The sequence below is a fragment of the Thalassophryne amazonica genome, chromosome 4, assembly GCF_902500255.1.
Source record: "Thalassophryne amazonica chromosome 4, fThaAma1.1, whole genome shotgun sequence".
Taxonomy (NCBI): Eukaryota; Metazoa; Chordata; class Actinopteri; order Batrachoidiformes; family Batrachoididae; genus Thalassophryne; species Thalassophryne amazonica.
The window spans coordinates 60,557,729-60,582,192 of NC_047106.1; the positions used below are offsets into that span (position 1 = coordinate 60,557,729).

General features: G+C 39.8%; 1 protein-coding gene across 5 annotated transcripts in view; it reads right to left on the reverse strand.

Moving 5' to 3' along the window:
* Window positions 1–24,464, reverse strand: part of gdpd5b (glycerophosphodiester phosphodiesterase domain containing 5b) — a 187,073-nt gene that overhangs the window by 98,358 nt on the left and 64,251 nt on the right. For all 5 annotated transcript variants that reach the window (XR_004560043.1, XR_004560042.1, XM_034167968.1 and 2 more), the window contains one exon: window positions 22,250–22,427. Coding sequence is in view for 3 of the 5 variants with exons in the window: in XM_034167968.1 (XP_034023859.1) it covers window positions 22,250–22,366 (117 nt within the window). In the remaining 2 variants the exon portion in view is untranslated. The remainder of the gene's footprint in view (window positions 1–22,249; window positions 22,428–24,464) is intronic.

The window sequence follows — 24,464 nt, forward strand, 5'->3', positions numbered from 1 at the left end:
ACATGCTGTAACATGTGCTGCAATGTGTTAAACAGGACTTTAGGTTTCACCATTTACTCGTATTTGACAACTGTTATTTGTGCTCAGAGGCAGACATAAGATGCAATCACAGATTATGCAGAATCATGTAAACAAAATACCAATGACATCTTGTTTGTTTTGCAAATCTACAGCTCCACTGACCAAATCTGGCAGCAGGAAGTGATGTTTCAAAACATTTGTTCACACTGTTCCAAGATAATCTTTCTATTGATTTGTGCTCAGGACAAACTATGCATGGGAGAAAGATCACATTTCATTCAAGCCACCTTTCAAATGTAGAAATGGAGCTGTAACAAACTCTTATTCTCTATTTATGTTTAGAAAAAAAAAAAGGAAAGCAATTACACATTTCTATCAGGGCTATTTCAGAGCAGAACTACAGTGTGAAAACATCCCAATGCATTATTTGGGAACATGTACAGACGGCGATGATGAAACTGTTCCTGGCACTGTGCATGGTACAGAGCATCCCTGTGTACACACTGTAAGATGCCAGGACATCTCTTCCCCAACATCAAAAGACAAACTATCTGAAAACTTGTTGTACTTGGCATATCATGAGGTACTCATTCAGATAATTCTGGGAATAGTTGTGGTAGTAGTAATACAAAGTTTTAGAATGCACACAGAACAGCTGCATATTAGAATCATAACATTTGTGAATGAATGAAAACAAGGTGTCCAATGTTTTACAGAATATTTTAAAATAAAATACTTAATAGTTGTATTAAATTGCAATATGAATGGTATCAGTGAATAAAAACTGCATTTGTCAAAATAATGAAAATACAAAAAGACACAAAGAGAAATGGAGCAAAACTGATTTGCCTTCATAACTTTCAAGAGTTATTTACTACCATGACAACATCTGACTGCCCAACGTCTTCTGGCCAGAGATGGAGTTTCAGCCAGCTCGGCTGTGCATGTTCAATTCAGTGGAATGAGACAAAATCAGTCAAAACCAATCTTCAAAGTCAACATGGATCTAACTGCATTACTTTATTGTTAAATATGACAAATAGTAGGTCATTTATTATTAAATAAATATATTATTTTTCAAAGTAGTATAATCTGGTTGGCATTTTACTTGCTAAATAAATGTCTTCAAAAGTGTACCTTAAAGGGGTTTGGGGGGCCATATAAGGTGGAAGGAGGAAGGTGCACCCAGGTGGAGTACAGTGAGGAAAATAAGTTCTCCCACTTAGAAATCATGGAGGGATCTGAAATTTTCATCTTAGGTGCATGTCCACTGTGAGAGACATAATCTAAAAAATACAAATAAAAAAAATCCGGAAATCACAATGTATGATTTTTTTAATAATTTATTTGTATGTTACTGCTGCAAATAAGTATTTCAACACCTGTGAAAATCAATGTTAATATTTGGTACAGTAGCCTTTGTTTGCAATTACAGAGGTCAAACGTTTCCTGTAGTTTTTCACCAGGTTTGCACACACTGCAGCAGGGATTTTGGTCCACTCCTCCATACAGATCCTCTCCAAATCTTTCAGGTTTGGAGGTTTTAGCTCCCTCCAAAGATTTCTATTGAGTTCAGGTCTGGAGACTGGCCAGGCCATTCCAGGACCTTGAAATGCTTCTTACAGAGCCCCTCCTTAGGTGCCCTGGCTGTGAGTTTGGGGTCATTGTCATACTGGAAGACCCAGCCACGACCCATCTTCAATGCTCTTACTGAGAGAAGGAGGTTGTTTGCCAAAATCTCACCCATCTTCCCTTCAATACAGTGCAGTCATCCTGTCCCCTTTGCAGAAGAGCACCCCCAGAGTATGATGTTTCCACCCCCATGCTTCACGGTTGGGATGGTTTTCTTGGGGTTGTTCTCATCCTCTAAACATGGTAAGTGGAGTTGATTCCAAAAATCTCTATTCTGGTCTCATCTGACCACATGACCTTCTCCCATGCCTCCTCTGGATCATCCAGATGGTCACTGGTGAACTTCAAACAGGCCTGGACATGTGCTGGCTTGAGCAGGGGGACCTTGCTGCCCTGCAGGATTTGAACCATGACAGCATCATGTGTTACTAATGTAAACTTTGTGACTGTGGTCCCAGCTCTCTTCAGGTCATTGACCAGGTCCTCCTGTGTAGTTCTGAGCTTTCTCAGAATCATCCTTACCCCACAAAGTGAGATCTTGCATGGAATCCCAGACCGAGGGAGATTGACAGCCATCTTGTGTTTCTTCCACTTTCTAATAAATAATCATAACAGTTGTTGTCTGCTACCAAGCTGCTTGCCTGCTGTCCTGTAGTCCATCCCAGCCTTGTGCAGGTCTACAGTTTTGTCCTTGGTGTCCTTAGACAGCTCTTTGGTCTTGGCTATGGTGGACAGGTTGGAGTGTGATTGATTGAGTGTGTGAACATGTGTCTTTTATACAGGTAACAAGTTCAAACAGGTGCATTTAATACAGGTAAAGAGTGCAGAATAAGAGAGCTTCTTAAAGAAAAATTAACAGGTCTGTGTGAGCCAGAATTCTTGCTGGTTGGTAGGGGATCAAATACGTATTTGCAGCAGTAACATACAAATAAATTATTAAAAAAATCATACATTGTGATTTCCGGATTTTTTTTATTATTTTTTTTTTTAGATCATGTCTCTCAGAGTGGACATGCACCTAAGATGAAAATTTCAGACCCCTCCATGATTTCTAAGTGGGAGAACTTGCAAAAACGCAGGGTGTTCAAATACTTATTTTCCTCACTGTATATTCTTTGTAGGTGATGCAAGCTAAAAGAAATTTGAGATTGCAACATGGTGGCAGGAGAGAGTGTAGCCAGACAGCATAGGATGGTGGTTTGTAGGATGACTTTATAGGTGAAGAGAGTGAGAGCTCAACAAAGGATCAGATGGTGGAAGCTGAAGGAGGAAGACAGTTGTGCAAAATTTAGTGAGCAGGTGAGAGAGGCACTGGATGGAGGGGAAGCAATTTTAGACAACTGGAAAAGTACTGCAGATGTGGTGAGAGAGACAACTAGGAAGGTACTGGGTGTGAGATCTGGACAATGGAAAGCCGATAAGGAGACTTGGTAGTGGAACAAAGATGTCCAGGAAAGAGGCTGGGGGAAAAAAAATGGGATAGTTGGAGAGATGAAAAAAAGTAGACAGTAGTACAAAGAGATGCGGCGTGAGGAGAAAAGAGAAGCAGCAGAAGCTAAGAAAAAGGCATATAGCAAGCTGTACAAAATGATGAATAGTAAGAAAGGAGAAAGGAGTTGTATCAAATTAATGTGCAGCAGGTTAGGTTGGTAAAAGTTGCAGATGATAATATGCTTACAAGTGAAGAGGAGAGTGTGTTGAGAATTCGGAGGGAACAATTTGAGGAGCTGATGAATCAATCAATTCAATCAATTTTTTTTTTATATAGCGCCAAATCACAACAAACAGTTGCCCCAAGGCGCTTTATATTGTAAGGCAAGGCCATACAATAATGATGTAAAACCCCAACGGTCAAAACGACCCCCTGTGAGCAAGCACTTGGCTACAGTGGGAAGGAAAAACTCCCTTTTAACAGGAAGAAACCTCCAGCAGAACCAGGCTCAGGGAGGGGCAGTCTTCTGCTGGGACTGGTTGGGGCTGAGGGAGAGAACCAGGAAAAAGACATGCTGTGGAGGGGAGCAGAGATCGATCACTAATGATTAAATGCAGAGTGGTGCATACAGAGCAAAAAGAGAAAGAAACAGTGCATCATGGGAACCCCCCAGCAGTCTACGTCTATAGCAGCATAACTAAGGGATGGTTCAGGGTCACCTGATCCAGCCCTAACTATAAGCTTTAGCAAAAAGGAAAGTTTTAAGCCTAATCTTAAAAGTAGAGAGGGTGTCTGTCTCCCTGATCTGAATTGGGAGCTGGTTCCACAGGAGAGGAGCCTGAAAGCTGAAGGCTCTGCCTCCCATTCTACTCTTACAAACCCTAGGAACTACAAGTAAGCCTGCAGCCTGAGAGCGAAGCGCTCTATTGGGGTGATATGGTACTACGAGGTCCCTAAGATAAGATGGGACCTGATTATTCAAAACCTTATAAGTAAGAAGAAGAATTTTAAATTCTATTCTAGAATTAACAGGAAGCCAATGAAGAGAGGCCAATATGGGTGAGATATGCTCTCTCCTTCTAGTCCCCGTCAGCACTCTAGCTGCAGCATTTTGAATTAACTGAAGGCTTTTTAGGGAACTTTTAGGACAACCTGATAATAATGAATTACAATAGTCCAGCCTAGAGGAAATAAATGCATGAATTAGTTTTTCAGCATCACTCTGAGACAAGACCTTTCTGATTTTAGAGATATTGCGTAAATGCAAAAAAGCAGTCCTACATATTTGTTTAATATGCGCTTTGAATGACATATCCTGATCAAAAATGACTCCAAGATTTCTCACAGTATTACTAGAGGTCAGGGTAATGCCATCCAGAGTAAGGATCTGGTTAGACACCATGTTTCTAAGATTTGTGGGGCCAAGAACAATAACTTCAGTTTTATCTGAGTTTAAAAGCAGGAAATTAGAGGTCATCCATGTCTTTATGTCTGTAAGACAATCCTGCAGTTTAGCTAATTGGTGTGTGTCCTCTGGCTTCATGGATAGATAAAGCTGGGTATCATCTGCGTAACAATGAAAATTTAAGCAATACCGTCTAATAATACTGCCTAAGGGAAGCATATATAAAGTGAATAAAATTGGTCCTAGCACAGAACCTTGTGGAACTCCATAATTAACTTTAGTCTGTGAAGAAGATTCCCCATTTACATGAACAAATTGTAATCTATTAGACAAATATGATTCAAACCACCGCAGCGCAGTGCCTTTAATACCTATGGCATGCTCTAATCTCTGTAATAAAATTTTATGGTCAACAGTATCAAAAGCAGCACTGAGGTCTAACAGAACAAGCACAGAGATGAGTCCACTGTCCGAGGCCATAAGAAGATCATTTGTAACCTTCACTAATGCTGTTTCTGTACTATGATGAATTCTAAAACCTGACTGAAACTCTTCAAATAGACCATTCCTCTGCAGATGATCAGTTAGCTGTTTTACAACTACCCTTTCAAGAATTTTGAGAGAAAAGGAAGGTTGGAGATTGGCCTATAATTAGCTAAGATAGCTGGGTCAAGTGATGGCTTTTTAAGTAATGGTTTAATTACTGCCACCTTAAAAGCCTGTGGTACATAGCCAACTAACAAAGATAGATTGATCATATTTAAGATCGAAGCATTAAATAATGGTAGGGCTTCCTTGAGCAGCCTGGTAGGAATGGGGTCTAATAAACATGTTGATGGTTTGGATGAAGTAACTAATGAAAATAACTCAGACAGAACAATCGGAAAGAAAGAAAGAGTCTAACCAAATACCGGCATCACTGAAAGCAGCCAAAGATAACGATACGTCTTTGGGATGGTTATGAGTAATTTTTTCTCTAATAGTTAAAATTTTGTTAGCAAAGAAAGTCATGAACTCATTACTAGTTAAAGATAATGGAATACTCAGCTCAATAGAGCTCTGACTCTTTGTCAGCCTGGCTACAGTGCTGAAAGAAACCTGGGGTTGTTCTTATTTTCTTCAATTAGTGATGAGTAGAAAGATGTCCTAGCTTTACGGAGGGCTTTTTTATAGAGCAACAGACTCTTTTTCCAGGCTAAGTGAAGATCTTCTAAATTAGTGAGACGCCATTTCCTCTCCAACTTACGGGTTATCTGCTTTAAGCTACGAGTTTGAGAGTTATACCATGGAGTCAGACACTTCTGATTTAAAGCTCTCTTTTTCAGAGGAGCTACAGCATCCAAAGTTGTCTTCAATGAGGATGTAAAACTATTGACGAGATACTCTATCTCCCTTACAGAGTTTAGGTAGCTACTCTGCACTGTGTTGTTATATGGCATTAGAGAACATAAAGAAGGAATCATATCCTTAAACCTAGTTACAGCGCTTTCTGAAAGACTTCTAGTGTAATGAAACTTATTCCCTACTGCTGGGTAGTCCATCAGAGTAAATGTAAATGTTATTAAAAAATGATCAGACAGAAGGGAGTTTTCAGGGAATACTGTTAAGTCTTCTATTTCCATACCATAAGTCAGAACAAGATCTAAGATATGATTAAAGTGGTGGGTGGACTCATTTACTTTTTGAGCAAAGCCAATAGAGTCTAATAATAGATTAAATGCAGTGTTGAGGCTGTCATTCTCAGCATCTGTGTGGATGTTAAAATCGCCCACTATAATTATCTTATCTGAGCTAAGCACTAAGTCAGACAAAAGGTCTGAAAATTCACAGAGAAACTCACAGTAACGACCAGGTGGACGATAGATAATAACAAATAAAACTGGTTTTTGGGACTTCCAATTTGGATGGACAAGACTAAGAGACAAGCTTTCAAATGAATTAAAGCTCTGTCTGGGTTTTTGATTAATTAATAAGCTGGAATGGAAGATTGCTGCTAATCCACCGCCCCGGCCCGTGCTACGAGCATTCTGACAGTTAGTGTGACTCGGGGGTGTTGACTCATTTAAACTAACATATTCATCCTGCTGTAACCAGGTTTCTGTTAGGCAGAATAATCAATATGTTGATCAATTATTATATCATTTACCAACAGGGACTTAGAAGAGAGAGACCTAATGTTTAATAGACCACATTTAACTGTTTTAGTCTGTGGTGCAGTAGAAGGTGCTATATTATTTTTCTTTTTGAATTTTTATGCTTAAATAGATTTTTGCTGGTTATTGGTAGTCTGGGAGCAGGCACCGTCTCTACGGGGATGGGGTAATGAGGGGATGGCAGGGGAGAGAAGCTGCAGAGAGGTGTGTAAGACTACAACTCTGCTTCCTGGTCCCAACCCTGGATAGTCACGGTTTGGAGGATTTAAGAAAATTAGCCAGATTTCTAGAAATGAGAGCTGCTCCATCCAAAGTGGGATGGATGCCGTCTCTCCTAACAAGACCAGGTTTTCCCCAGAAGCTTTGCCAATTATCTATGAAGCCCACCTCATTTTTTGGACACCACTCAGACAGCCAGCAATTCAAGGAGAACATGCGGCTAAACATGTCACTCCCGGTCTGATTGGGGAGGGGCCCAGAGAAAACTACAGAGTCCGACATTGTTTTTGCAAAGTTACACACCGATTTAATGTTAATTTTAGTGACCTCCGATTGGCGTAACCGGGTGTCATTACTGCCGACGTGAATTACAATCTTACCAAATTTACGCTTAGCCTTAACCAGCAGTTTCAAATTTCCTTCAATGTCGCCTGCTCTGGCCCCCGGAAGACAATTGACTATGGTTGCTGGTGTCGCTAACTTCACATTTCTCAAAACAGAGTCGCCAATAACCAGAGTTTGATCCTCGGCGGGTGTGTCGTCGAGTGGGGAAAAACGGTTAGAAATGTGAACGGGTTGGCGGTGTACACGGGGCTTCTGTTTAGGGCTACGCTTCCTCCTCACAGTCACCCAGTCAGCCTGCTTTCCCGGCTGCTCGGGATCTGCCAGGGGGGAACTAACGGCGGCTAAGCTACCTTGGTCCGCACCGACTACAGGGGCCTGGCTAGCTGTAGAATTTTCCACGGTGCGGAGCCGAGTCTCCAATTCGCCCAGCCTGGCCTCCAAAGCTACGAATAAGCTACACTTATTACAAGTACCATTACTGCTAAAGGAGGCCGAGGAATAACTAAACATTTCACACCCAGAGCAGAAAAGTGCGGGAGAGACAGGAGAAGCTGCCATGCTAAATCGGCTAAGAGCTAGTAGCTACGCTAAGCTAGCGGATTCCTAAAAACACGCAAAGTGAATAATGTGTAAATAATTTAGAGGTGATTCAGCAGAATGAGTGCTTTAGTTAAGGCACGTAAAGATTACACTGGGAAACAAATCGTAATCTAGATAACTAGATCAATCTAACTGCGCAGATTAAACAGCTAACAGATACAGAAAAACACCGCTGTGCTCCGGAACAGGAAGTGATACAATACCGCAGTGAGAGCCAACCACCAGTAGAAACAACAACAACAATAATAGAGTAATAATGAATGAAGGAAATGAGAGCGAGAAAAGTCTGGATGATGTAAAGAGAGTAAATCAGGAAGTGCAAGAGATTAGTAAGGATGAAGCGAGAGCAGCTATGAAGAGGATAAGCATGTAAATCATAATGTAAGCCTTAATTTGATAATTCAATTAGTTTCATTGTGTCAGAAAACCTATATTTATATACTTTGTTTGTAATTATATCTTGTGTATTAGCAAAAGTATTGCATTATTGCTAAACAGAGGCCATTTTGGATGCCATCTTGGATTTCGGACCCTTAGACTGTGAAGAAAAAAGGCACCCTATTTTTTTATAAAGCTTATGATATCTTCTTTCAAAATCAAGTGAGTTTTTGCGTTTAAAAAATACATGAAATTACAAATGATCCTACACTAACAGATGAAGATTTGTGAACAGCAATATGGTTAAATGTCAAGAAAGAGCACTACAGATGCAATGTTTACTTTGAGAATACTGACGGAAAAGTATAGAGAAGGCCAGAAAGCGTTACATTGTGTGTTTGTGGAATCAGAGAAAGCTTATGACAGGGTGCCAAGAGAAGCATTGTGGTATTGTATGAGGAACTCTGGAGTGGCAGGGAAGTATGTGAGGGTAGTGCAGGACATGTACAAGGATAGTGTGACAGCGGTGAGTTGTGCAGTAGGATTGACAGACTCATTCAATGTAGAGGTGACACCAAAGATCAGCGCTGAGTCCTTTCTTGTTCACAATGGTATTGGACAGGTCGACAGATGAAATCAGACAGGAGTCTCCATGGACTATGATGTTTGCAGATGACATTGTGATCTGTAGTAAGAGTAGAGAGCAGGTTGAGTCTCACCTGGAAATGTGGAGACATGCGCTGGGGAAAAGAGGAATGAAAGTCAGTCGAAGCAAGACTGAGTACATGTGTGTGAATGGGAGGGAGCCCAATGGAATAGTGCAGTTACAAGGTGCAGACGTGGTGAAAGTAAATAAGTTAAAATACTTGGGGTCAACTGTCCAAAGAAATGGAGAGTGTGGTAGAGAGGTGAAGGAGAGCGTAGGCAGGGCGGAGAAAGGTGGCAAGAGTGATTTATTGTCTTACAGACATAAAGACATGGATGACCTCTAATTTCCTGCTTTTAAACTCAGATAAAACTGAAGTTATTGTACTTGGCCCCACAAATCTTAGAAGCATGGTGTCTAACCAGATCGTTACTCTGGATGGCATTTCCCTGATCTCTAGTAATACTGTGAGAAATCTTGGAGTCATTTTTGATCAGGATATGTCATTCAAAGCGCATATTAAACAAATATGTAGGACTGCCTTTTTGCATTTACGCAATATCTCTAAAATCAGAAAGGTCTTGTCTCAGAGTGATGCTGAAAAACTAATTCATGCATTAATTTCCTCTAGGCTGGACTATTGTAATTCATTATTATCAGGTTGTCCTAAAAGTTCCCTAAAAAGCCTTCAGTTGGTTCAGAATGCTGCAGCTAGAGTACTGACGGGGACTAGCAGGAGAGAGCATATCTCACCCGTGTTGGCCTCTCTTCACTGGCTTCCTGTTAATTCTAGAATAGAATTTAAAATTCTTCTTCTTACTTATAAGGTTTTGAATAATCAGGTCCCATCTTATCTTAGGGACCTCGTAGTACCATATTACCCCATTAGAGCGCTTCGCTCTCAGACTGCGGGCTTACTTGTAGTTCCTAGGGTTTGTAAGAGTAGAATGGGAGGCAGAGCCTTCAGCTTTCAGGCTCCTCTCCTGTGGAACCAGCTCCCAATTCAGATCAGGGAGACAGATACCCTCTCTACTTTTAAGATTAGGCTTAAAACTTTCCTTTTTGCTAAGGCTTATAGTTAGGGCTGGATCGGGTGACCCTGGACCATCCCTTGGTTATGTTGCTTTAGACGTAGACTGTGGGGGGGTTCCCATGATGCACTGTTTCTTTCTCTTTTTGCTCCATATGCATCACTCTGCATTTAATCATTGGTGATCGATCTCTGCCCCCCTTCTCGGCATGTCTTTTTCCTGGTTCTTTCCCTCAGCCCCAACCAGTCTCAGCAGAAGACTGCCCCTCCCTGAGCCTGGTTCTGCTGGAGGTTTCTTCCTGTTAAAAGGGAGTTTTTCCTTCCCACTGTGGCCAAGTGCTTGCTCATAGGGGGTCGTTTGACCGTTGGGGTTTTTCATAATTATTGTATGGCCTTGCCTTACAATATGGAGCGCCTTGGGGCAACTGTTTGTTGTGATTTGGCGCTATATAAGAAAAAAGTTGATTGAGTTGATTGATTTATGACCGAAGAATATCTGCAAGAGTGAAGAGGAAAGTCTACAAGACAGTAGTGAGACTTACCTTAGAATTACCTTATCAGAGGGACAGCTCAGGTGGGACAGTTTGGATACAAAGTCAGAGAGGTGAAATTGAGAGGGTTTGGACGTGCAGAGAAGGGGCCCAGGGTATGCAGGGAGAAGGATGCTGAGGATGGAGCCACCAAGCAGGAGAAGACAGAGGTCAAAGAGGAGATTTATGGATCTGGTGAGGGAGGGCATGCAGGTGGTTTTTTGACAGAGGAAGTTACAAAGAACAGGGTGAGATGGAAACAACTGATCTGCTGTGGTGACCCCTAACGGGAACAGCTGGAAGAAGAAAGAACTTTATTAATCCCGAAGGTATATTGTTTTGATGTCACTGAATTTCACTTGCAATCATTGTGTCCTAATCTAAACTGTCAAATTCATCAATCTGATTGTTGAAAATAAAACTGCAATCCTAGGTTGTGATGTACGTAGTTATACCAAATCTAACAATAAAAAGTGTTACATATGCCGTTCATCCACATGTCTTCAGACAAAGACTTTACACTGGAAATCACTGGATACAAATAGCAGTTTGGAGTCCACTTGTCATTAGATGGAGTCTACATTCAATCAACAAATTGTTGATATTCAAAAGCAACATACAACTGAATACAACCCATTAACCTTTCCTCCTTCATGGAATCCACAGCTTATTATTATTACTACATTTTTTTTTTACTTCTAATTTTTGTAATAAGCTACTGCATTGTTTTAATATCTCATGATGTTGTGGCAGCTTTTCTAAAAAGTAGCAATACAAGTTGCGGTAGTGTTAGGTGTTTTTTGTTTGTTTGTTTGCAATGAAATTTCAGGAACAAGTGAAAACTGCAAAAACTAGTTGCAGTCATTATTATTTGTTTTGTATAATCCATTATCAGAATTTTTTTAAATGCCCTAATATTGCCATTGCCCTCCTCCCCATAAACAAAAATAAAAAAACACATCAGGCAGACTCTACCAGCCACAGAAAGCCAGAAGGAAGAAGTGTTTGCTCACGTGTGACATGTTTATTTTTGTTTTGCAGCTTATCCGCTGTGAAACAAAAATATCAGAAAATCAGAAAATAAAATTTTGTCTGTCTAATGAACCGTTTTGTAGATGTGAAAACGGTCACATTCTCTGAATACTGCTCTCTGTGTCATCACATACAAGCAAACTCTGGCCATAAAGCTAAACTCTGCTTGGGCTTTACATGCTGTAGATCTTCGGTTACTAGGACGTCGCTATGTGTATGTCAAATCAGTCATTTTTATATTCGTTGTAGTGTTTTTAGATGGATGGAGTTACTTCAGAACCTGAAATAGAACAATCTAATTCACAACAGTATTCCAGTATTGTGTAACAACAGGTAAGTTATGTTTGTGGAAACCCATGAAACATAAATGCAATGACAGTGTGATACACTTGCAAATGTCAAGATTTGGCATTTTCTTGAAAAAAAGAAAAAAAAAAACTGGGAGAAGTAGATTGCGATACCTATGCATGTAAATGGTGTCTTCAGTTTCTGGGCAGCATCTTTATGCAGCTCATGTTTGCCCTTTCCATCTGGGAAGACGTTTTATAAGATCAAGGGTAAAAGAATGAACTACTTTGTATTGTGGCACACAAATGCAGATTTTAACAAGCGGCAATCTTCTGTGTAAAGTGTTATTTATAGAGCTGGGCAATGATTAAATTTTTTTTAATCGCGATTAATCGCATGATTTCCACGATTAAATCACGATTAATTGCATTGTTATACACAAAATCCAAAAATGAATTCAAAAGTAGTGTATAGCACAATTTTATTTTAAATGTTCTGCCATATGAATGAAAGCATGGGCAGCACCAGGGGGACCGCTAGAGCTCCCCCTGCATTTGTCATGGCATCCCCACAGCACCCCCAATAAAATAATTCCTCATTTATTATTTAATTTCATCCCGTTTTTAAGGCCTTGTCTGCACTGAAACTGAACTTCTCCTATACAGTCTTTTTCTTTGCCATTTTCAAAAAGTGTTCCATTCAAGAAATATCTCCTTCTCACAGATCGAGTGAATCCACGTGAAAATGGTGTAGTACATATGCCAAGCCTGTATGTAGCGCTGTAACGCTTCTACAAAAAAATGGAGAAGACGTGGTGCTAACAAAAAAAAAGCTAAAACTTTAGAAGCCGGCTCACAGATTAAATAAAGTCTTTTAATCTGACCTAATCCCAGGATTCATCATCACAGGTGAAAACTTCTCCACATGACACCCTTGTTTCGGAAGATGACACCTGGAAATGCATTAATTCCTTATGATGGAAGTTATTTGTTATGAGATTTTTTTTAAAGGGGTTTTGAAGAAGTCCCTCAGTGTGTGGTTGCTCTGAGTGAGTTTTTCAACCTGCTTTGTCCCACCACAAAAAAATAAATAAATAAATAAATATGCTAAAAATTACACTGTAAAATTACCCAGTTATGTCCAGTAGTCCCCAGTGAGAGCAACAGCAGGTGCACGTAAAGTTGCGGCTTTTGCAGTCCTCTCCTTTATGGTGCAGCGTGAGGGAATCTCATACGTGCCATCATTTGTTGCGATTCTCAGAATGTCTCTCAGGTCGACGTCTTCCACAATACTAATCGGCCTGCAGTCTATAGGAATCCATTTCGCTGTCGCATTTGCAAGCTTCTCTTGCCTTTGTTTATCAACAGTTCTCCCACACACTGCATCTAACGTAGTCTGCTGAAGCCTCACGCCGCAGTGTGTTTCGTTGAATGATTTGCTGGTATCAGCTGTGTGTGCCACATTTAGGTGATATTAAAGACTTGAAGTACTCCGCTGATAAAACAAACAAACAAACAAAAAAACAGCGTTAACTAACGTGTGATAAAAAAAATTGTTGGCGTTAATTAATTAGTGTGTTAATGTGATAACGTGTTAACTTGCCAAGCCCTAGCTATTTAACATAGAAGTATAAAAATATATACATATCATTAAAGTATATATGTATTTAATGCATGTGTATGAGTTATGGCGGCATCAAGGTATTTTTACCATGACCTACTTTAAGTAGATCACAAAAGTTACAGACGTCACAAGCCTCAGAGCACTCACATGCAAGCTCATCTAAGATTTTAATCCAGTGACCATATGTATCCGTTATGAAAACAACACCTGGAAATGACTGAGTTATCATGTCAAGTCAACAAGGGGTGTGATGGGAGTGTGGACAGAGATGTGGACCGATGAAGCACATTTTAATGTGGGGGACACAAAGTAAGTACAATTTCATCCAGAATGAATAAAGTTCAAATAAATCATCAACAATCCTAATTACATCCTATAAGACTGAAGCTCCCCCCCCCACAATATGGGGGGAGACGGGAGCCCAATAATTTTTCAAACTGCTATGAATTTCCTCAGTGTATCTTTTTTTTGGAAAGAGGCAAATGGCGACCAGAAGGCCACTGTCAAATAAAGGCAGAGCAGCCTCTCACTACTATTTTTGAACCACTGTGCGGCTGAAAGGTAAAGGCTGCCGAAATGGAAACACTTTTAATTATTACTGAGAAGCCATATCGGCTTGCATTGCATGACGTGAGCAGTCTTCCTGGTAAACACAGACAGAAAGTTCAATAAAACAAACTGAGAGGTTCAGCAAAGTGTGCAAAGAAAGAGGAGAGATGCTTCATCTTTTTGGATGATCAGACTACAGTTGGTTCAAAGCGAGTTTCTCAGTTATCACGCTTTGTTATTCACTGAGGTCTAGTTACATGTAACCGATACTTGATTGGTCACACACTTTGTTTACAGGGATCAGTAAGGATGTAGTCTTACATAGCATTTGTTTAGTCTATACCAGGAAGCATTTCCGATAGAAACACATCATTGACTGTCGGGCTAGTAGAAATATCGTGCAAGAATGACTGCAAATATCAACTCAGGATGTTAAGAAATGTGTCACCATGAAAACATGTCCGAAATTCTCCAAGACTGTGGCACAATAGGCTACTCTTAAAATAAATACATGTTGAGAAAGTTAACATTTATCCTTTGTTAATTTGCCATAATATCAAATAGGTTCTAACTGTCCCAAAAGTTCTAAACGAATGGCTGCAACACCATACTACATTTTCAAACTTATTTAATGTCATTTGTATAACTGAAGTGCACCTTTTTAAGGTATACGTTTTGAGCCTCTGGAAACATTTACTTATCTAGGCAGGTCCAGCAATGCCAATAAAAGGTCCACGTCTTTAGGGTCCTGGTGCTTCCTGGCTTACCATTTGGTTGTGTGATTTAGATGCTACCAGTGATCTAAGGGGTCAACTATGCCTTTGTTACCTCGTCTCTTCAGAGGATCCTTGGGTACTGCTGGAATTTCTCTGTATCAAATGGGTGCTTAGTTAGGGGTACTCCAATGAAGAGTGGGACATGTTTCTGTGCAAGAGCCATCACACAGGTGCCTCAGTGTTGAGGACTATAGCAGCTGCAGAAGGCCAAGGAGACACCCACGTTTCACATGGCTGTGGCAAAGAGGCCGCTCCATTTGAGAGCGGAGGATGGCTTAGCTGTCTGCCTGAGTGGTTGCATCCAGGACACAGGCAGATGCTGTGGTATGTTGGATGTGGCAACACATAGCACCTAGACTAGACCATAAATGAGAGGGGAAACCAGATTCCTGAACTAAGCAATTTTAGCTTGTAGCTCATTTCTTACGTAACTGTAGCTCTTTAATACTATAACTGTTTTTTGTTTTTTTTACTCATTTTGGGACTTGTACATAAAAACATGCTGCATTATCATCTATGGCCACAAGATGGCATCGTTTAGATGTGTGACAAGATGGTCCTGAAAACTGATCTGAGGTACTGTGATTCACACCCCAGACATGAAGATGGCAGGAATGCACCATTAAGCAGAATGCCAACCACCATTAAGCAAGACATAGAAAACAAAGAATGTACACAATCTTAGAGAATGAATGAAATTAATAAATCATGGTCTCATATTCAAAGATCGGTCTCATACTCAAAGATCATACGCTTGAATAAAGAGAGGGAATACCTAACCTTCATATTACTCAGCATTCCACTTGTTTGTACTTTGTGGGACAGCCAGAACAGCAACGACAAAGCCAGCAAGGCTGTGGTAAGGCTCATCATAAAAATGTAAAATGCTTAACCACATTTATTGAGGTTACTTGTGTGCATTTAGCTGTAAAAGATATTTTCATCTGTTTAGTGGCAACAAGAAGCAATTTACTTTTGAGTTCTTTGTGCCTCGTACAATAACATTATTAGCGTGTAAGCGTCTGCTAGTTATTTTATATATATATATATATATATATATGTTATAATATAGCTCTGATTAAATTCATGTTGCTTCATACTGCATGAAACAACAGCACCAAGTTTCACAAATAAATGCAACTTATGGACCAGTTGTCTTTTTTTTTTTCTCTTCATAGTGCATTTTTGGACATAAGTAACATGCAGTCCAGTAAATACAGTAAATTCTGCATTCTTTACATTAAAAGCAGACAACATAATGAGTGCATGTTCACTGTGTGCTTCTTACTCTTCAAAAAAGATATGCAATGTTCATCAGCATGTCAAAAACAAAAGATTAACACTGAAGAATGAAGGCTGATTCAACACTTTCCTATCAGCTGGCCTGAAATACAATTAAGGAAACAGCACTGCACAGATCCAGTTTCCTTCCAAAAGAAGGGCAACCTATAATATCTGTCCTTTATTTACTGCTGCAACTCTCCGGCCTGAATAAAATTTGCGCCGTTTCTGTTCAACTACGCTTAATGCAGTGCATCATATTTTCTGTGGGTATACTTGGTGACATGAACCTGCTTTGTGTTCCGTGCTTCTTGTCTGCTGCACTGCACATGCTATGAGGACGTCAAGAACAGCCAACAGTCTCTGCGTCTGTGAATTCACACACACAAGTCCTCTGGCACATGTCAGATATGGACTGTGCACTTGGACATACCACTTCTGGCATGTGCCAAGTCACTATAAAACATGAAGCCTGATATTCTTTGTTTGGAAGATGCACATAGTCATTTGGGTTTTAACACAATGTGCTCAGCAACAGAGGGTGCGCTACATCCGAGCCTTCAGTATGTTACTGCACAGTATGTATTCTTTCCGTTATTAATATTAGCAACATTGCAACCTGTTTGTAATGCACTGCAGTATATCACATACATATAAGTCTACAGATCAGTGATTCTATTAGTGATAGTTATAAAACTTTGGCATTATATAATTTTATTACTCATCATGTTACTGTAATGTGTCACCACAGTGTGGGTGCATATCTATCTATCTATATATCTATATATACTCAACAAAAATATAAACGCAACACTTTTGATTTTGCTCCCATTTTGTATGAGATGAACTCAAAGATCTAAAACTTTTTCCACATACACAATATCATTTCCCTCAAATATTGTTCACAAACCAGTCTAAATCTGTGATAGTGAGCACTTCTCCTTTGCTGAGATAATCCATCCCACCTCACAGGTGTGCCATATCAAGATGCTGATTAGACACCATGATTAGTGCACAGGTGTGCCTTAGACTGTCCACAATAAAAGGCCACTCTGAAAGGTGCAGTTTTATCACACAGCACAATGCCACAGATGTTGCAAGATTTGAGGGAGCGTGCAATTGGCATGCTGACAGCAGGAATGTCAACCAGAGCTGTTGCTCGTGTATTGCATGTTCATTTCTCTACCATAAGCTGTCTCCAAAGGTGTTTCAGAGAATTTGGCAGTACATCCAACCAGCCTCACAACCGCAGACCACGTGTAACCACACCAGCCAAGGACCTCCACATCCAGCATGTTCACCTCCAAGATCGTCTGAGACCAGCCACTCAGACAGCTGCTGAAACAATCGGTTTGCATAACCAAAGAATTTCTGCACAAACTGTCAGAAACCGTCTCAGGGAAGCTCATCTGCATGCTCGTCGTCCTCATCGGGGTCTCGACCTGACTCCAGGTCGTCGTCGTAACCGACTTGAGTGGGCAAATGCTCACATTCGCTGGTGTTTGGCACGTTGGAGAGGTGTTCTCTTCACGGATGATGCGAAGGAGATGTGTTGCACTGCATGAGGCAAATGGTGGTCACACCAGATACTGACTGGTATCCCCCCCCAATAAAACAAAACTGCACCTTTCAGAGTGGCCTTTTATTGTAGGCAGTCTAAGGCACACCTGTGCACTAATCATGGTGTCTAATCAGCATCTTGATATGGCACACCTATGAGGTGGGATGGATTATCTCAGCAAAGGAGAAGTGCTCACTATCACAGATTTAGACTGGTTTGTGAACAGTATTTGAGGGAAATGGTGATATTGTGTATGTGGAAAAAGTTTTAGATCTTTGAGTTCATCTCATACAAAATGGGAGCAAAACCAAAAGTGTTGCGTTTATATTTTTGTTGAGTATATCTATATCTATATATATCTATATATCTATATATATCTATATCACACACACACCACACACCAGTGCAAAAATTTTGCAAACAAACATTTATGACAACCTACTAAACATCTAATATTTACAAATAAACGTGAATAATCTATGTTTAGAAAATCCAGTGTTATTTAATCGTTTTATTAATGAGTGGTCATCGGCAACTCTGTCAAGTAAATGACAGTACACTTAGAAATAAATCAACTTTTTTGTACCCACTGTTATTAAACTAGAAAACATGGTTTGTAATTACTAGAGTAGTTAAATTTTCTGAATGCATTTTATTTTTTGTTGGAATAAGAGTATCTGGACAATCCAAACTTGATTTTCTGTTAATCTAGTGATAAAGGAAAATAAAAGGTAGGCAATGACTACAGTGCCTTTCCAACTGATACTCAAAGTGTTTTACATGCCTCACATTCACCCACTTACATGCGCCTGGCACGCACACACACTTTTCAATGACCTCCTGGACTCAGCCATCTCAAGTGTATCTTTATGCAGTTAAGGTGTTGAACATGTAGAGATCTTCATTCATGTCTCTGGGTCCTCTGCCTTTTACATGGAGAGGTACCTGGGAACAGGTAATGGAGTCATGAGGTCGCTGGACAGAGGTGTTTGGCTATACTGATATCTTTGCAGGAGAAGGTCCAAGTCTTGATTATTCTGCAGGCTTATTTGTAGTTCCTAGGGTTTGTAAGAGTAGAATGGGAGGCAGAGCCTTCAGCTTTCAGGCTCCTCTCCTGTGGAACCAGCTCCCAATTCAGATCAGGGAGACAGACACCCTCTCTACTTTTAAGATTAGGCTTAAAACTTTCCTTTTTGCTAAAGCTTATAGTTAGGGCTGGAACAGGTGACCCTGAACCATCCCTTAGTTATGCTGCTATAGACTTAGACTGCTGGGGGGTTCCCATGATGCACTGTTTCTTTCTCTTTTTGCTCTGTATGCACCACTCTGCATTTAATCATTAGTGATTGATCTCTGCTCCCCTCCACAGCATGTCTTTTTCCTGGTTCTCTCCCTCAGCCCCAACCAGTCCCAGCAGAAGACTGCCCCTCCCTGAGCCTGGTTCTGCTGGAGGTTTCTTCCTGTTAAAAGGGAGTTTTTCCTTCCCACTGTAGCCAAGTGCTTGCTCACAGGGGGTCGTTTTGACCGTTGGGGTTTTACATAATTATTGTATGGCCTTGCCTTACAATATAAAGCGCCTTGGGGCAACTGTTTGTTGTGATTTGGCGCTATATAAAAAAAAAATTGATTGATTGATTGATTGATTCTGGTACTACCAGTTATACTGTATGGTTGTGAAATTGGGATGCAAACCAGTGACCTAAAGTAGTGGCTGAATGTCTTTGGTATCCTGTTCTTCAGAAGATCCTTGTGTACCGCTGGAATGGCTGTGTCTAATGAGCAGTATCACTTATAATGTGAGGGAACGTCAGCTGCGACATTTTGGCCACATGGCGCATTTGTCCCTGTGGCTGGAGACGTCCGAGGGGGCGACTACGCTTCATCTGGCTGTGGCAGATAGATGGTTTGTTTCTAGAGATATGGATGGATAAACTGTCTGCCTAGGTGGTTGGCATCCAGGACCCAGGCAATTCCGAGTTGTTGTAGAAGTGCAACACCAGCAGATACTGCTCAATTTGAATCGACCTGAATGTACTGCACTTAACATCAAATCAGACCAATGAAACTGTTTTCTTAAAGGTGTTTAGTCTTTCCTGCAGTCTGGTCAATACATGCAAACATTTGTCATTAAATCTCAGCTCATGAAGCAAAGTTATGCAGTCGTTTGGATTCAGTCATGTCACTTGGGAATACACAACACTTGAGTTGTAATATTTAATTTCTTTCTGGTTATGACTAGTGCTTGGGAACCATGAATCACATACATTTATACTTGTAGATTTTCTAAACTAAGCAATTCCCAGGGTTCTGGAGGGGAGTGGGGGGGGTACACAAAATCAATTTACACAAATACAGTAAAATTATTGGGCACCAATAAGCTTGCACCTGCACCACAAAACCTGATGAAAAAATAATATGTACAGAACATATGAACAGAAAATCAGATGAAATGTTATACTGGTTTACTACCCGCTGCAGTTCTTCACAGCAAGCATGTAGTCACTGCACAGAGGATAGTGCACCAAGGACATTTTTACTTTAGATAACTGTTCTTTGATAATCAGCATTGGGATAATCCTCAGCAGGGACTCAACAGACCATGAAGCATAGTAATAACACACTTAAAAATGCCAAAAGGCCTTCAGCAGGTTTTCCCTCAGTAGCACATTTAGTAATATTCACGCTTCCATATAGCCATCTTGTTCCTCAGAACTGTGAAAGAATTATTAATTTCACAACCACAACAACCTACATTCAAACTTGTTTTAACAGTGAAAATACGACATCAGATTGTTTTTTTCTCCAGACACATTAACGTACAAGTGTTAGTTCACTAGAAATTGTTGTACCAAAAAAAGACAAGGAAAACCAATCTCTCATTAACTATTTATGCCCATTCATGGTTTAAAATAGGTCCTGATAAAATTAGTATCATTTTGAGTCAGCCTCTTACAGGACAGCTGTACAGCTAACACAGAAAATGCCCCTGAGAGCATCAGCTTTCGGTTTTTGTTTCCAAAAACAAGGTCAGGTAAACCTGAACACCCCAAGTACAAATAAACGGATATGCAATGTGATTTCACGGCCATATACGCACCTTGTAATCAAGTGAGGTGTTAATGATCGCAAAACCAGCACCTATGATTTTATACAGCTTTGAACTTCAAACAATAGAATTATCATTAAAATCAGGATGTTTTCTTTAGTTAAACTATATTGTAATAACATCAAGAGACAAACTTGATCCCATTACAAATGGCTCAGCAAATTTTAAGACTGATGTGAACATTGGGACACAAATGCCTAAAGCTGCATTAATAGTAGATACTCTCTACTGATCATCATATACCATACTAGTGTGTTGAAACGCCCTAGGAATTCTGCAAAATTCTGACTGAAGAGGGATTGGGTGGATGCACAAGCACAGCCAATATTACATTTGTTGGAATGCCTATTTCAATAAAATGTCTGATTTCATCACACACACACAAAATCACAAATAACTCACTTGTTTCGTTTCTTTTGTGTCCTGTACAAATGCTTTTCTCATTCATTAAATGCATTCTTCGTCAAATGAAGTCCAGCAAGTCCTTAGGAAAGTTGTGTGCACGCTCAAAATTTTAAGCGGACATCAGACACAGAACTTTCCCGGTGGTTATGCATTTGTTTTGTCCTGTACGTGTTTGTAGCTTGCCAGCAGATATCCACTTGATGTTAAGTTACTTTCACATGTCAGCAGCAGAAAAACTGTACAGCATTATTTCGTCTGTAGCAGATCATAGGTGATGACGTGAGGCATGGCCATTACTTTCAATGACAATTATATGGTCAGTAATTTACCCTACTGAAAGATAGAGTTTTAGTGTTTTGCACAGCATTACGTACTTTAAAACCAAAAACCCTGGCTGTGAAGGCTGCCTAAAAAGTTAACTTTTTGAGGTTACAGATTAATTCCCTTGACCCGCTTCAAACCAGGCAACTCTCTGCACTTAAATAATCCATCTCTCGCAGTTCATTTTCCCTCCTCTTTAAAGATAAAACATCCAGTTTGTCTTGTAAAGTCACAGTCAGAGGTGGTGGAATTTTTCCATCAACTTCTCACTGAAAAAAATTGAACATCCCAGTTTTCTGTCTGCTGCTGACTGCTGACGTGAATGCACTTTTATCTGTGTGTTATCCAACTGTCTTCTGTTCATGATGGAAGTGCTGCACACCTACATCTGGTGGTTGTACATTCCTTCCATCAGAGCCTGACATCCACTGGAGATCGATGGATTATGTGATTTTTGCTACCAGACAAATTATTTAAATCCATTTGAATCAAAATTTAATTAATCCATCACAGTGCAACACTACTGCCTAGGTGCCACATTCGGTCTGGCTTGGCCGCAACTCTCATACTGCAAACTCTCAAACTGGCATCATTGTCATGCAACTACAACCAGCACTCACTCGTTGTCATATGCAAGATGTAGAAATGTTGAGAAAATCATTGCAAAAACTCATCTTTTGCTTTTTGATGTGTCTGGGTCAAAAAATGTATTTATTTTAAAGGCGGTTAACTTTCACAAAAAAAATAAAGAGGGGTGGGCTGCTACCCAATGGGGGCATTGAAACGTGCGGATATGGTAGTTATGTTACAAATACCACATACAAGATGGTGCACTGTGCAAATCTTTATGGTGGTGTCAAATGGCCAGATTTTTTTTTTTTTTTTTTTTGTGAAAGCGATTTTTAGCTCTTCTCACCTTAGTGGTGTCATCATGGGAACGTTGGTAGCGTTTCCAGCGGCAACCGTAGAACCCAGTGATGCATGACAAACACAGCTGCCGTTCATAGACCTGCAGGGGTTGGTGCTTCACCATGCTCCTTCAGTCAGTCCTGGTCCTGCATCCAGAGATTTAACATCCCACTGACAGACGTATCCTGCATGAGGGAGGAGAAAAGGTCACTGCCACTATCAAGCAAAACACATAGGCTAGAAAAAAATAATGATTGTGATAAATGCAACCTCAAATTAAGACCTTGTCTCTCAGCTTCCAATGACAACCAAGTGAGCAAGAGCTCTCATCAATGTAATTTATGAAAAAGAAACGGAAACAAAACAGCCTTGGTGAATAAACCATAGACTGTGTCTCACATTAAATTACATGAGAATTATTGTATTCCCTCCATCTCAAATTCAGTAGTTATCTGGGTCAAAAGACAGCAAGTACCGCCCACCTAACTGGGCCCACAAACAACCTTGGCAATGAACAAAATGCACAGCAACATACAGTCCAAATACATTTACATTTAAATCAATGAAATATTAGAATGTTTATGGGTTTCCCACAAGTATTGATAGTAAATGTGTAGTACTTCTTCTGCACTGTGACTTAGAGTATGTCGCTTTTTTATTTATTTTTATTATTATTATTATTATTATTTTTTTTTTGTCTTTGCTGTTTGATTTTACTAGTTTTGGAGAGCTTACAACATATACTCCAGAAAATATGGCAGCATCTGTATTAAATGTGACAAAAAGTGGAATATCATTATATGGCTACTTCAGGGCAAAAATGTAAAGAACAACTGTACAAATAAATGGTGAAAACAAACAATTAAAAAAAATTACACAGATTTGTAAAAACTGACAATAGTAATAATGTGTATGTGATAACAAGAACCTAAACAATTTCTAAATACATTAATACAGGAAATTTACATAAATTTCAACCCCAATTCCAATGAAGTTGGGATGTTGTGTAAAATGTAAATAAAAACAGAATACGATTTGCAAATCCTCTTTAACCTATATTCAATTGAATACACCACAAAGACAAAATATTTAATGTTCAAACTGATAAACTATTGTTTTTGTGCAAATATTTGTTCATTTTGAAATGGATGCCTGTAACACGTTTCAAAAAAGCTGGGTATGTTTTCCACTGTGTTACATCACCTTTCCTTCTAACAACACTCAATAAGCGTTTGGGAACTGAGGACACTCATTGATGAAGCTCTGGAGGTGGAATTCTTTCCCATTCTTGCTTGATGTACGACTTCAGTTGTTTAACAGTCCGGGGTCCCCGTTATGTATTTTTATGTATTCATAATGCACCACACATTTTCAATAGGCGACAGGTCTGGACTGCAGGCAGGCCAGACTAGCACCCACACTCTTACTACGAAGCCACGCTGCTGTAACACATGCAGAATGTGGCTTGGCATTGTCTTGCTGAAATAAACAGCGAGTCCCTGAAAAAGACATTGCTTGGATGGCAGCATGTGTTGCTCCAAAACCTGGATGTACCTTTCAGCATTGATGGTGCCATCACAGATGTGTAAGTTGCCCATGCCATGGGCACTAACACACACACTTTGTGGTGTATTCAATTGAATATAGGTTGAAGAGGATTTGCAAACCATTTACACAACATCCCAACTTCATTGGAATTGGGGTTGTACTAACCAGGACTCACACTGCCTAGCTTCTGAGATTTGAACAGATCAGGCTTACACAGAGCAGAGCATTATTTGCAAAAATAATGTATATTATGCCTTTAAAAGTTCACTTGTTTCTCTTAGAGATCAGTTGTACAGTTTAAGAGGATTTGGGAACTACATAGTTCCAAAGGTGAGAAGGACGATGCAGTGTTAAGTTGTGTCTGGGGCTTGAACTAAAGCAATGTCAAAGCATCTATCAGGTTAAATTTCTTTATAAACAAATATCTGGTCATAATGTAGAGATAGTGAGGATTGGCTGTATTATGTTGTTTGTGTCAAATTACATGTTATTTACCCTTATGGTATTCCATTTACCATTGTTGATATCAGATCATTACTGTTACATTGTTACTTACCCTAGTGGTATTTTCATTTCCATTGTTAGAATTGGAAAAAAAACATTGTTACCTGTGGTAATATGTCTGTATATAAGATAAGTTATTATGTATGTCTGATTTTGCATGTGTATAGGAT